At 37.0% G+C, this 13,113-nt stretch overlaps 1 protein-coding gene across 1 annotated transcript in view; it reads right to left on the bottom strand.

Moving 5' to 3' along the window:
- Positions 1 to 12,806, bottom strand: part of CHD7 (chromodomain helicase DNA binding protein 7) — a gene marked incomplete at its 5' end in the record, with an annotated part of 48,945 nt that extends 36,139 nt beyond the window's left edge. Inside the window, 6 exons of the mRNA XM_010080669.1 lie at positions 159 to 242; positions 1,600 to 1,714; positions 3,124 to 3,179; positions 8,038 to 8,103; positions 9,173 to 9,310; positions 12,668 to 12,806. Coding sequence (XP_010078971.1) covers positions 159 to 242; positions 1,600 to 1,714; positions 3,124 to 3,179; positions 8,038 to 8,103; positions 9,173 to 9,310; positions 12,668 to 12,806 — 598 coding nt within the window. The remainder of the gene's footprint in view (positions 1 to 158; positions 243 to 1,599; positions 1,715 to 3,123; positions 3,180 to 8,037; positions 8,104 to 9,172; positions 9,311 to 12,667) is intronic.
- Positions 12,807 to 13,113: the final 307 nt, after the last annotated feature.

Genomic DNA, 13,113 nt, shown 5'->3' with positions numbered 1-13,113 from the left:
AAACTGCTATATTAGCCAACGTTTTCTCAAACATGTTCCTATTTTCTACACACATACAGACTGGTTGCTTCCAAAGTGTTTAATATATTTACATTTCTAAACAATAATTCTAAACACAATGTCTGTAAGACTACAGATACACTAGAAGTTTTGTTTACCTCTCCGTTATCATCTGTGCTACGTGAAAAATCCAAGATTCGATCAACTTCCACGTAATCTGGATTAAAAAGCTCATCATCAATCTGTTCAAGGAGAGAGGCAAAAATAGAAAAGATATCTCTATTAGCCCTTCCGGAGAGGAAAAATTATTATATATTTCACCAGGCAAAAATATTTTGGGTCATGGTGACACAGAATTTATATTTGGCAAACTCCAACATGTTAATTGAAATGCTACAATTCAGCAAGATCAATCCCTGTGAGGGAATCAGACTTCTCAGACTTTGTTAACTGGGCCTCTTAATTACTGTGTGAAACCTTTTACTGTGAGAGAATGTTTAAGAATATTTTAAATGAAGTGTGAAATTACAATTCACTAATGAGCAGTCGAAAAGGCTTATGGCATGCAATGCATTTAGCATTCTTGAAAACTACAGCTTGCAATAAAGAAATTAGAGCCTTGTACACTAAGTGCCTTTGGATTATTTTAACTACAGGAATTGTCTAACTGCTTTATAAGCAAGATTCAAAGATTATTATTTCAAAAACAGGGAAGAGATGCTGCATGCATACACAGTTTCTCCCCAAATAACCATTTGTTATGTTCTTTATCCTTTCAACAACTTTCAGTTCTCTTGTGTACTAAAGTGTTGTGTTTCATTTTATAATTTTAAGATCCCCTCCAACAGAAAAGGCAGACAAAAGGACTAAAGACTTTTTGATAGCTTTTTCTAAAACAAGAATAAATTCTAAGTATTTACAATAACTTGTGACCCACTTGGAAACAGATTAAAAAAGGAAAAAAGGAAGAAATTCCAGGCACCTTCAACTAAAAAAAACAGACAGAAGTTTTCAATTTGCCACAGGTTTTGTTCAGCTTGAACTATATAATAAAAATAAATAAAAATAAATACAGTAGCACATGACCCTGTTCCCCCCCCCCAAAAAAAATAATAATTTTACCGAAAGGTAAGCTTTCAGAGACATCAGCAGATCTGGTCCTTTATTGACAGGACCCCTGCCACACTACTGCTTATGGCTCTAAGTGAAATTGAATTGATGATAAAAAGCTTGGAATCCCTAGTGAGCAGCAGTCCATAACACAGAAAAATGTGATGCATTTTTCTGGCATAATCAGCTCCTGAGAAAAGAGAGCTAGTACTGATTCAGGAAAAGTCATGCTTACAATCCAAACAACTAACCACTCCCTTTAAGAAAAAAAAAACTAGCCAAAAATTATAGTCACAAGTGCACAGTCAGGATAGATCACTTGAGTTTCATGAACTTGCAAGACTTAGATCAAGAATAGCTATAGTTTATACCAGAATAAATGCTACCAATATATCACACAGTTGTTCAAAACCTTCTGCTTGTACACAGAACAAGAATTCATAAAAATATTCCCTAAATACCTAAAAGAAACAAACAAACAAATCGTACTTCTGAAAGGAATTTGTTCTGGCCCTGTTTCGCCTTAAACCGCTTAATCTTCTGCTGAATTCTCTTGTCTTTGTCCAGCTCTTCCACAGATGCCCATTGACAATGAAGGTAAGAACTAGAAGATGAAACAGAGAATCTTACTCAAAAACAACGCTTCTATTGCATACTCCTGTGTATCCCCCTAGTACGGACAGAACTTTCCTGTACATTGCAGTGACAGGCTTGGAAAACTGGACACTATCTTCTTCTTCATACAGGTTATTAACAAATCATCTTTACCAGGAGTAATTACACTTACTAATGGATAAACTGGTCAGTAAATAAGAACAACTCCCACTCAAAACTTAAATACATACCCCATACATTTAGTGTTTGGCTCAAAGGTAAGATGATTTTTATTGGGCGTACTTAAAATATAATTACTCTACAAGACATTTACCATAAATGTCACTATTTAACATCATATTCTAGCAGAAAGTAGGGGTTTTAGAAGTTAATAAAAATATGCAAGCATTTTAAACACTAATATGCTATACACCATTTTTTGTTAAAACGGCATTGTCATTAAAAGTCACAAGCCAATTTAAGTTTTAATACTGATAGAAAAAGAAGAAAAACCCTTGTAAATGCAGGTCCATGGTAATAATTCATCTTTAAGAAAACACAAAGTAAGGAGCAGCATCTCTGACAAAATGACTATGCCCAGTCTGTCAAAAGTTATATTGCTAACAAGTATAAGACACAAATAGTTAATAAAAAAATTACATGCCAATGTAATAAGACTGAACAAAGCACAATTAAGCTATGAAACATAATGCAATAATCAATACGGTGCAAAAAGTACAAAGGTGGCAGCATATTTAAAGTAAATTCAACTGTCTGCAGTTAGCTGCAAGAAACCCACTTGGAGTAAATTTCTGTCTCTCAGACGGAAAATTTGCTAAAATTAAATAAGATATGCTATTTTTCTAAAAGAAAAATGAGCTTATCCAACTGTGAAGTATCTTAAATACTGATTGCACTGCAGTTTCAGAGCCCAGAAGTGAAACAACATGCTGCTTCCACTATTCCACCCCTCTTACGGAGGGGTAGCTATCTGCCAGAATATTGGAAGTCATCTGATTTGGTATTAGACATTTTGTTTAACATAAATCTTGTTTTTGAAAAAAATGTTAAGGGTTACTTTTGAGTAGTTTGCAGGCACCTTACTCTCCAATTGCACTCAGATCTACACAGCTGCATAGGTACGAGCTCATGAATCTGTGTGCATAATAAGCCTTAATAGCAAAGCAATTTTACCTATGGATTGCATTTTGGAGAGAACATAAATTAAGACAACATTATCAAACCCAGTACCACAAATTCAAGGTATTCCCCTGTTTATTTGCCACTGTTTTGGATTAAACATTAGAAATGCCTGAAGTTGGATATTAACAGTCATATCATTTACAAAATCGGTTTTTAAAAACTATTTGGAAGCTACGTGAACTTAAAAATAGTAAACAAACCTATAACTTTACTTACAAGTTTTTGTACTTTACATAGAATTCCTCAATTTCTACCTCCTCTCCATTCTCCATCTGTAAGAAAAGAATTGTTGAAATGTGAATTAAACCACTAAGCAGCTGAAGTCCCTTAATGATTAAAATGAACCGAAATACAGAATACAGCCCCCACACGGACAAGTGAAGGTGTAGGAAAGCGTCTGTGGGGGCAGGACACGGGTGAGGAGTTTCCTCCAGCAGCTTACCCAAGTACATACTGCACTGCTTACTACAACTTCGAAGACATGAATCATTTGAACTCCTCCCTAACCACATGCAGCTTCATTCACAACCTCACCCCACACCTGGCTTGCTGCCAAACCCACAGTGTTAAGCAGAAGCCAAGTGTACCATTTTCTCAGGCAGCAGCCAATTAGCAACCGCACTCCTGAATGCCATATGTATTATTTTTGGCTGGCTCATGGCAACTTTACATTGTGGGTTTTGTAATGTTTTAAAAAAGAGTTTTAAAGGGGGTTTATTCCTCCATATAGTTAATAACTCCAAACAAGAAGCCATATAAAACTAAACCTTATACCTCTGCTAGAATTTTAGTGCATCAGTGTTCATGGCTTTAGTTTTACTCAATGGTGCAATTAAATTCACTCAGGCAAGATGTCTCACATACAGAGCAGCCAAATTAAATTAACACCCAAAAACTACACTTAAAGCAAGGTTAAAGTTGTGATATAAACCAGCAAAACCAAGGGCATTCAGTGCTAAAGGTTGAGAATACCCTTAACTCATCCCTAGTGCCAGAGTATTGCATAACATATGGCATGGGATACTTTGTTGAATTACTTCTGAACTCAGCCATAGGACACGCGAAGGACAGTGCACCAGACACACATTTAGAATTCAGTTTATGTCACAACATTAACGGTTTGTGTTTGCTAATGGACTTTGGAACAATTTTAAATAGAAGAGGGTTTTCTGTTTTACATACTTCATCAGGGACAACAACATCCGTAATAAATATTGTATGTAGTGCTAAACCAAAAAATTGTTCACCCCTGTATAAGTCAACATCCTCCCTCTTTTATATAGAGATATATATATACATACATAAAAGAGAGACAAAAAATAATACATATGAAAAAGACGACTCTGAATCTAGGAAATGAACTGTCATCTTCCAAATTCTCTTTTCTTTTAAAAGTTGCTGGCTAGACGCTACTTCCACAGCAATGTAATTACAGAACAACAGGAGCAGCTGCATGAAACTCTGCTCTAGCCCAGTAAAGTTACTGCGTTCCTAACCCCTGTTTTACCTTGTACTCCTTCTCTTCCCGCCTAACAAGGGATTTTACCATTTTAGCGCTTATTTCACTCCAGTACAGTCTGCCTGTGTTCCTTTCTAGAGAGAGAAGCAACACCAGCTTCCACCTAGTTCTCACTGCAGAAATGGAAGAAAAGATATTCCTGGTGCTACTTCTTGAATCCTCTGCTGGACAAGATAAACTAACCCCTAACCCTAAAGGCAAGGAAGAAGCCTCTCTCTCAATTACAAACATACTGTCAAAGGAAGGAATTTGAAGACCATCAAGATTTTTTTTTTAAACAAAAAAATTTTAAAGGGAGCATTTCTGAAGAAGGTATTCATATTTAGATGTTAAAACTGTACTAAAAAAAAAAAACCAAAACCAAACAAAAATGGAGATCCCATTATCTGAGTCTATTCACTACCCCAAGGCAAAACCGGTGTCTTAAGAAGTCATCCTGAATTTTAAGACATGAACTTTTCTTTATTTTCTGAAAGGTATTATGATCAAGTCTCTTTGCTTAGTTTTAAATCAGAATCCTTTGAGATAAAACGATCTTACGACAACACGGCTATATATCTTTATATAAAGGTTTCAGATGAGCCAATTTAACTCCCCTCAACAGCATTTCCGTCAAGTGTATTTCCTGTCAACTGCCAACTTAATAATAATAATTGTACAATGTAGATCTTGATAAATCCTGTAACTCTCATGAGTAAAATGTACTTCTATATTGTATAATAGACAATAACAGACCAGTTATTACATGTTCTATGAGCATTCGAAGATTCACCTAAATAAAAAGTATTTAGTAAATAAAGTTTTTAAAATCTTACTCTGGCATTCACACTGATGTCCAAAAAAAAAAAAAATCTAATCAAGTTACAATCACCAGCACTGAAGGAGGGTTTAACAATACACCAGTTTAGGATACATGAGACAGAAGTTTACGTCTTTGACATCACTGTCCCATCCCCAATGTTTACATTAAAAAGGTAAAAAGGTGAGATAAAACATTTATACAGAATTTTCCCCAAAGTGATTATGCAGACATCCTAAAAAGAGCATGGCAGACACAGGCAACACACGGCACTTCAAATTATCACTGCCCAGGTGCAACCCTAACTGCCAATCTCATCCACGGCCGCTGCAGATAATGGAGGAAACAAATGACCCCTGCCTTCAAGCAAATACTTGAGAGCACACAATCTTGCACTGCCATCGCCACAGAAGTGATATCGTAATACCTGCTAATGCAAAAAGTTATTTGAGCAAGCCATTTGGGTGTAGAGGCAAGACAGACCTCAAAAAAAAAACCAAACCCCAAAACAAAATCAAAAATATCAACTGCAAAAAAATAGCAGACAGAAGGCATTAATAACAGACGCAAAGCAACACAAAGACCAGTCACCTCAATACACAGCACTAGTCGTAAACTAATTTTTTGGAAGAGATGTAGGCATTTGTACGCAGTTCCATTAAATCTAATTCTCACCATGTATTGGTAGGCAAGAAATTCACGTGTGTAACATGCAGGTATAATGTTCTACCAACTCCATACCTTTCCATGATATCTGCTATTTGTGCTCAATAGTATATTTAGTTCTAGCCATTCCTTTACAAAGTTAAGGAGCAGAAACTCGAAGGGCCAAGAAAAATAAAAAGAATTCCACATGCAAACTCAAGACATCAAGACCATTGAAAGAGTGATACATGTACTAAACACTTTGTGCAAGAGGAAAGAGTACCCAAGAGAATTCAAAATTCCGTGTTAAGAACAACAGGGAAAACCACCGTCTTTTATACTTCAGACATGAACTGACGTAATTTCCACCTTTTATTCTGTACATTTCAAAAATGACTGCAAGTACAGTGCTGTACCATATCTGGTAACTCCAAAACTAGACTGAGGCTATTTCTGAGCAAACCAGCATAATTTTACAAGAATACAGCTCCAAAAGCATATTCGTTACCTAGTGTCCTTTACTTGAACGCACCATCTTTGTTACAACCTCATCCACTGAAAGAAGCCTTTCCTCATGTTTATTTTATGCACTGGTCCTGATCGCAGCAATTTCACTTTGATTAGTAATCTAACAACCAGGGTTTTGATGACATTAGTAAGAGTGTAAAATACCTTTAATAAAAGCACAGTTGGATACTTCAGATGTTAAATATTAACAACCTGAAATCCATTTTTTGGGGGGTTTTGAAGAGGAGGGTTGGGGAGAAGAGCAGGGAAATAAGAGACACCCCTCAAACCTGCAAATACAATCCATAAAAAACATTAAAGAAAGAGCTCAAAATAGAGCTTGCCTCCAGCAGAGCTTGCAATCAAAGACATGTAGGCAGCAGAGCAACCACTTCCCACAAAGTGCAGCAAAATACACACTCCCCATGAGTAATCACACCTTTGTTTGTAGGGGAGAGGAAGAAGAGAAGAATAATTGGTGAAAAACAGCTTCCAATGTAAAGACATTTATGAAAAGACCACATTCTCCTCTCCTACCCAGCAGACCATCAGGACAGCTAATTACTGAGTTTACATTACATGAAGTTTATCTGAAAAATAAGCCTATGGTTTGAAATACAAAATACAGCTTTAGACTTCAAAAAAAGCCCTGGAGGTTTTATGCTGTGAAAGCTGTAGAAACAGGTCAAATGCAATCACAACCAGTCATGAAATTGCATGAATTTAGGTTTACGAAGCTGTTAATGATGTTATGACAGTAGTAATAAAATTAAAAACAAATAAAATATTTCCCCCCTCCAAAAACCAAAATGCCACAACATTAAAAAAAATATATATCCATTAACAAAGGCAACTTCCCCTTCTCCAATTTGAAAATTAACACCCCAAAGAAACTAAATATTTCTGGTTAACTAAGATCAATGTGAGTACCATATCTATATTAATCCAACAGTCTTCTGCCCAACTGCAGTACAAGTCACAGAATTAGCTCCACAAGAGAGTCTATAAAATACAATAATGCTCTTTTTGGAACAAGGTATTTCTTACTTCCTACTCAGAATTTTAATAGTTTGGAAGTGCAAAAGCCGATCAAGTTGTGAAGCTGATTACAAGAATCTGTAAGCAAAGCAAAAACACAATGAGCAGCCAGGCCAGGGTGTTTCTTTCACTATCTTACCATAGTGACAAGATTTTAACCATCTGTATACGAAACATTCTTGATCGCATTGTTTTAGCTGCTAAGCACAAACACTATCAAAAGATGCAAAAATTATAGGCAAGTATTTTTCTTCACTAGAAAAGGCAACAACTTAGGATGCAGGAGAGCGCCCTCACTCCTCCAACCCCCATGAAATACCACTGTGAAGTGAAGAGCACCACAGCGATCACCCAGGTATGTATATCTGCAAAAATCAAAACTCTCACCCCAAAATCCAGAAGAAAAGAGCAGAAGACTAAACAAGTAATCTGTTTTGTATGTGTCTATCCAAAAGCACGTTAAATACCATCTAAAGACACTTTCAGGCAACCTCCTCTATACAGTAAAACAGTTTTTGAATTTGGAATATCCAAGGTATTTTAAGAACTTAATCAGGGCTTCCGCAGAAATACGGTTAGCCTGTTTAGAAACATGAGGGGAAGGGGTTTGGTTTGGTTTTACCTTTTTCTTGACTGAACGGCTACTCATTATTTTCTCCACAACAGGACCTTCAGCATCAGCAGATTCCTGCATCATAAATACCATACAAGAGTTATGGGAGTGCATCTTTGTTACTTAAAGCCTTCCTCCATTAGAAAAACTTCAAATAATTTTTTGCAGCAGGAGTTTAATAACAAGGAGGATGTTTTCCCCCTAGCATTAGAACTCAGAGAATTCAAATAGATTTAATACCATAATAAAGGACTGAAAGATACTTGTTTAAACCCTTTTTAAGAGCTAATGCAACTCCAGCTCTCCGGAAGGCCGAGATGCAGATACACACATATAACCGCACAGGCAGTGCACCTCTCCTAAAACACCACAGGTTTTCAGCACCATACAGTCTAGATATTAGAAGATGTTCAAAAACCTTAGTGGGCTTTGTAAGTGTCCGTACGATAGCTATCAAAGTTGTCTGAGACTCTCTATTACATTAATTCACTATTGCAGCTGCAGGCAAACCTACCAAATTCTCCTGATAAGACACAATTAAAAATGGAGATCACATAAAATATTTCACAGGGCTTAACAAATTGCCAAATGAAATACCAAAGAACATGTATATATTCTCCAATAGGTCATCAGTTAGTTAAGTGAAGTAGTTCTCTGAAAAAGCACTACAAAACAATGAGATTGTTACAACAGCCATTCCTACATTATTACCCCTCATCTTATTCAAACTATTTTATCCATCATTTACATTGCACAGAGAATAAAGTGTACCCTGCTGGGTACTACAAGGCAGTAATTTCATAAAGGGGTTCTTGTGGTGCCTAGCAGCAGGGGACAAGCTTGAGTGGTTTATTAAAGTCACAGAAGCCAGACAACCGAATTCACAGAAGTAAATTCAAGACTCCTAGCAGTCCAGTTTAGGTTTCCTTTAGGTAGAGACCATTAATATCAAAGAACTATGTCAAATTGCATACCATCAGCTTGAAAACAAAGTAAAGAATTAATATATTCTTTAAGAAGGTAAAAGCTAATGCCTTTGGGCACACCGTGCCAACCATGGATGAAAATAATTCAGGAAAAGAGCCTGTCTTTGAACTCTGAATGCTGCAGTTACAGCCACCTTTCTGGTCCCTTCATATCTGACCTGTTGCTCTGACTGAGAAGTATTTGAAGGAGAGTCTCTTCCAGCAGCATCAGCATCATCAGCCTCCTCATCTGAAATCTTGAACTCCAGGTCTTCTGTGTAACGCTTCCTCTTCACCTGCCTGCTGGAGCGCCGCTTCTAAGTAGAAAGCATTGATATTTTTCATGAGAAATGAAACGGACAGATTTCAGAATAACTGAGAATATGTCTTCATATTTCTCAAATACACCAGTGCATAGCAAACACTATTATTTTTACAGAACTCTGGTAGAAATAGTGGAATCAAGCTACCATTATTCCAAATTCCTGCTTGTTAGCTGCTTTTAGCTTCTGAAAAAAACCAAACCAAACCAAAACAACAAACTGAACAAACAAAACCAAACAAACCCAACCACCAACAACAACAAAAAAACCCCACTTCATGCTTGTCCTGAGTTGGAAAGTGATTTTAGTTGTTGGGATTTTTTGTATGGTTTTTTTTTTAGCATACTAAAACCATGTCAGAAAATTAACAAGCGATCTCAGAAAGCAATTAAAATACAAGAAGTTGCACCTCTCAATTCACATCTACAACAAACTTTGACAGATGGCCAGTGCAGGAACCAAATACCACCTTTCCGCAGCATGGCTCACAGTGTTGCTAAGCAGTGACAACATGCTTCCTTGCTCTCCCCATCCGCCCAGTTGTACCCGGATTATCTTGTAGGGGAACTACAATGAAATATGATTTCCTCACTCCACTGATCCAGCACTGGTTCAGAAAGACATCCTGCAGCACAGCATGGGAGAAGACCCCAAACTAACACAGGAGAATGAAAAACCTGCACCACCCCAAACTGAAAACGTGGTTTCTGTGTCCCCATACCCTCATCTACAGGATGAGAGAAAGCTTCAGAGAAAACACAGAAAACAATCTGTAAAATAAATGAGCATGCATTTGACAGTTTGCAACTTGACACTCAGTGCCAGACACCATTTTCTGGGGAGGAAAAAAAAAATAAAAAAAATTCAAATTCTCAGAGAGTCTGCATCAGGTTATATATTTTGAAAAGCTGAGAGAATATGTTGTTGAAGAAAACCGTCAGCTGGGCATCAAATCTCTCAATGGATAAAATGCATTAAAACAGAAGATGTTGAATATCAGCTGTTAAATAAACACCTTTAAGAATTTATATACTACTTATTTTTATATCTTTCTCAGCTTAGCACACATCTTCACCAGTATGTGCAAATACTTATGCAGCCTGTTTAACAGATCTCTGTACCTGGGCCTATCACTGCACACAAAGTTCAGACAGTTCATCAGACTTTCTAAAGCATCCGATGCTCTTCACAAAATTCTAAATTCTTTCTTTAACTGAAAACAACATTTTCAAGCAAAGGTTAAGTTTACATCATCCTTTTAAACAATGGTGATGTGATTTCTACCTTTAAACGCAGTAACTTACAGGGTTCCTACAAAATTGTAACAATATTTTTATCCTTGAAAATAGATACCACTCGGCAAATTTGTACCCTCAGTTCCATAATCACTGATGGGACAATACCAGTTTTCTCTTGGCTCAATAGGTAAGTCTTACCATTATTTTCTGTGCCAAAAATCTCTTCTTCCATTTCCCTAACAGAAAGGATACCTAAAACATAATGGTAATCCTCTATTTGATTTTTATTGACTTGGTTAGATTCCTGTTTCCTCTAACATCCACATGAGGCTTTGCAATGGTTGTGCACTGTTGTCAGAAACTGCACATACATTTACCTGCCTCAATTATCTTTTACTCATTAACTGATCTACAGGTGAAGAGGTGAGTAATAAGCTCAATAATGAAATATAAAGAATCTGTACGGTAACACACAGAAGTATTTTTCCTATCCAAGGATCACAATGCACCACTTTGTGTATTACTACATAATATCACTACAGAAGACTCAATATTTAACACTAGGAATGCAATGGTGTTTTAGACAACCTCATAATATCAATATCATTTGGGAAATGCCTAACAAGTTTATTAATTCTAGCTGTCCTAGCACATATGGTTGTAACCCTTCCCTAAGTTCATGCAAAGAAGCATGGGTGCAGTGTAACATGCACAGTATGAGAAAGTATTAAGAAAACCAAAACTACCTGAAATACTTTATTACATTTAATTAAAAAGTGATGCAAATATCCTAACACTTGAATTTACAAAAAGAAAAAAAATATTTGAAATGTAAAGGTTATCACCCAGTTGATTTTCACAAAGACGAAGTTTTGTCCCATTAAACTGAAAACAAGCAAAACATGCATACATATTGAACTGTAGGCAGTATATGGTCATCTGCAAGTTAACCCAAAAACCCATCAGCTCCAGAAGTTTCTTCTGCATCTTTCATCAGCGCCATTAATCAGGCTCAGAGAGATTTGCAGCACAGGACAGAAAACCTATTCTCCAAACATTTTAATGTTTGCATGTGTATCTCAACTTTTCTAATTCAGAATGCATGGCTTGCACAAATCAGAAAGAATACTCTCTTCTTTTAACTAGATTGCTCACATTTCATTATACTCTTCATCCTTCTGGAAAACAGTACGAGGAAAGGCATAAACCATGTTTGTGTGTGACAGCCCTGTTTGCCAACCTCCTCCCAGGCTCTTCGACCATTCGCAAGAGATAATCAGTCTTGACATCTCTCCTAACTAGAAGCAACACATCCACAACCTGATCTGCAACATACAAACGCAGGGGATTTCAGTAATACCGGCACAACTATTTAGGAATCTCATACTTTCCCCATCACAATTTGCCTCTACCCCTTCATGAGGGAATTTTTCTTTTTAATGACCACTCTGACCACTGCCAGCAGAAGCAAGCCAGGAGCTGACCACTTCTTAACACAGCTAATGACAGGGCACGTGAAAGTCGTCATAGATGCTATTTCTATTTTCAGATTTTGTTTACACGAAATAAAAGTTTGAACAGAACTAAACAGGTGAGCAGTGGTCAAGAGAAATTATCCGTGTTAGTCGATGACTGGCAGTCCTGCAAAAAGGTCGCTCATCCATTAAAGCAGCATAGTTAGAAGTCCCTGAGACGCACATTCCCAACATTCTGCTTTGTCATGTCTTATTCTTAATTTCAGAAGGTTTCCAAAGCCAATGTAAGAAGACACATGAGTCTTATAAGCAAGACCTCATAATGGTACATTAAGTCTACAAAGCAGAAAATTCAGCACCGTCATTGCAACAGCGATGGAAGAGAACACATGAAAACTCAGCAGCACTGTGCACCTATCTATAGGTAACAGGACTGTAAAGCCAAACTACGATGAGGAATACTCGTTTCAACAAAATATTCACCACAGGGATTGCCAGTTCTCACCTTCTCAGTATGTCATTCTAAGCAACGCAGAAAGCACGCAAATACCTCTATCTCTGTAACAAAGACTGCAAGAGCGAACATTTTACGAACCTAAATTGCCAAAGGCCACGCTGAACTTGAATGATAGCATTACCTGAACTCCTGGGTCATCTTCATCTTCAGGATGAGGTGATGGTGGTGGAGTTTTTTCCAAATCTGAGTTTTCAGAACCTTCCTTTCCCTTGTTAACCTTTTTCTTCGCAGCACTAGTTTCCGAATCTGGTTTCTTGCTACTGAAACAGAGGTATTTTTAATTAATATTTGTACAAAATGTAAGCGAAAAGTGCTTAATGAAATAGTTGCTCTGGGAGATGCTTATTTTCAGTCACTTCATTGTTTTCAACTGCCTTCCTTATTTAAGTATTTAAACGTAAGTGTAAAATCAGTGATGCACGGGCCATGACTGTACATTTCCCACTCCTTAACAATGGACACCTCGCTTCTCTCCTTCAAGACCTTAGACAGTGACAGGGAATATGTATTCAACAAGAAACTAAAAATGAGGCTGGAAAGGAAGAGCTGCTGTCTTCCAAACCTGCG

Source organism: Pterocles gutturalis, unplaced genomic scaffold (genome assembly GCF_000699245.1).
Source record: "Pterocles gutturalis isolate BGI_N339 unplaced genomic scaffold, ASM69924v1 scaffold15806, whole genome shotgun sequence".
NCBI lineage: Eukaryota > Metazoa > Chordata > Aves > Pterocliformes > Pteroclidae > Pterocles > Pterocles gutturalis.
The sequence above is the reverse complement of the archived record's forward strand: the minus strand, read 5'-3'. Positions and strand labels throughout refer to the sequence as shown.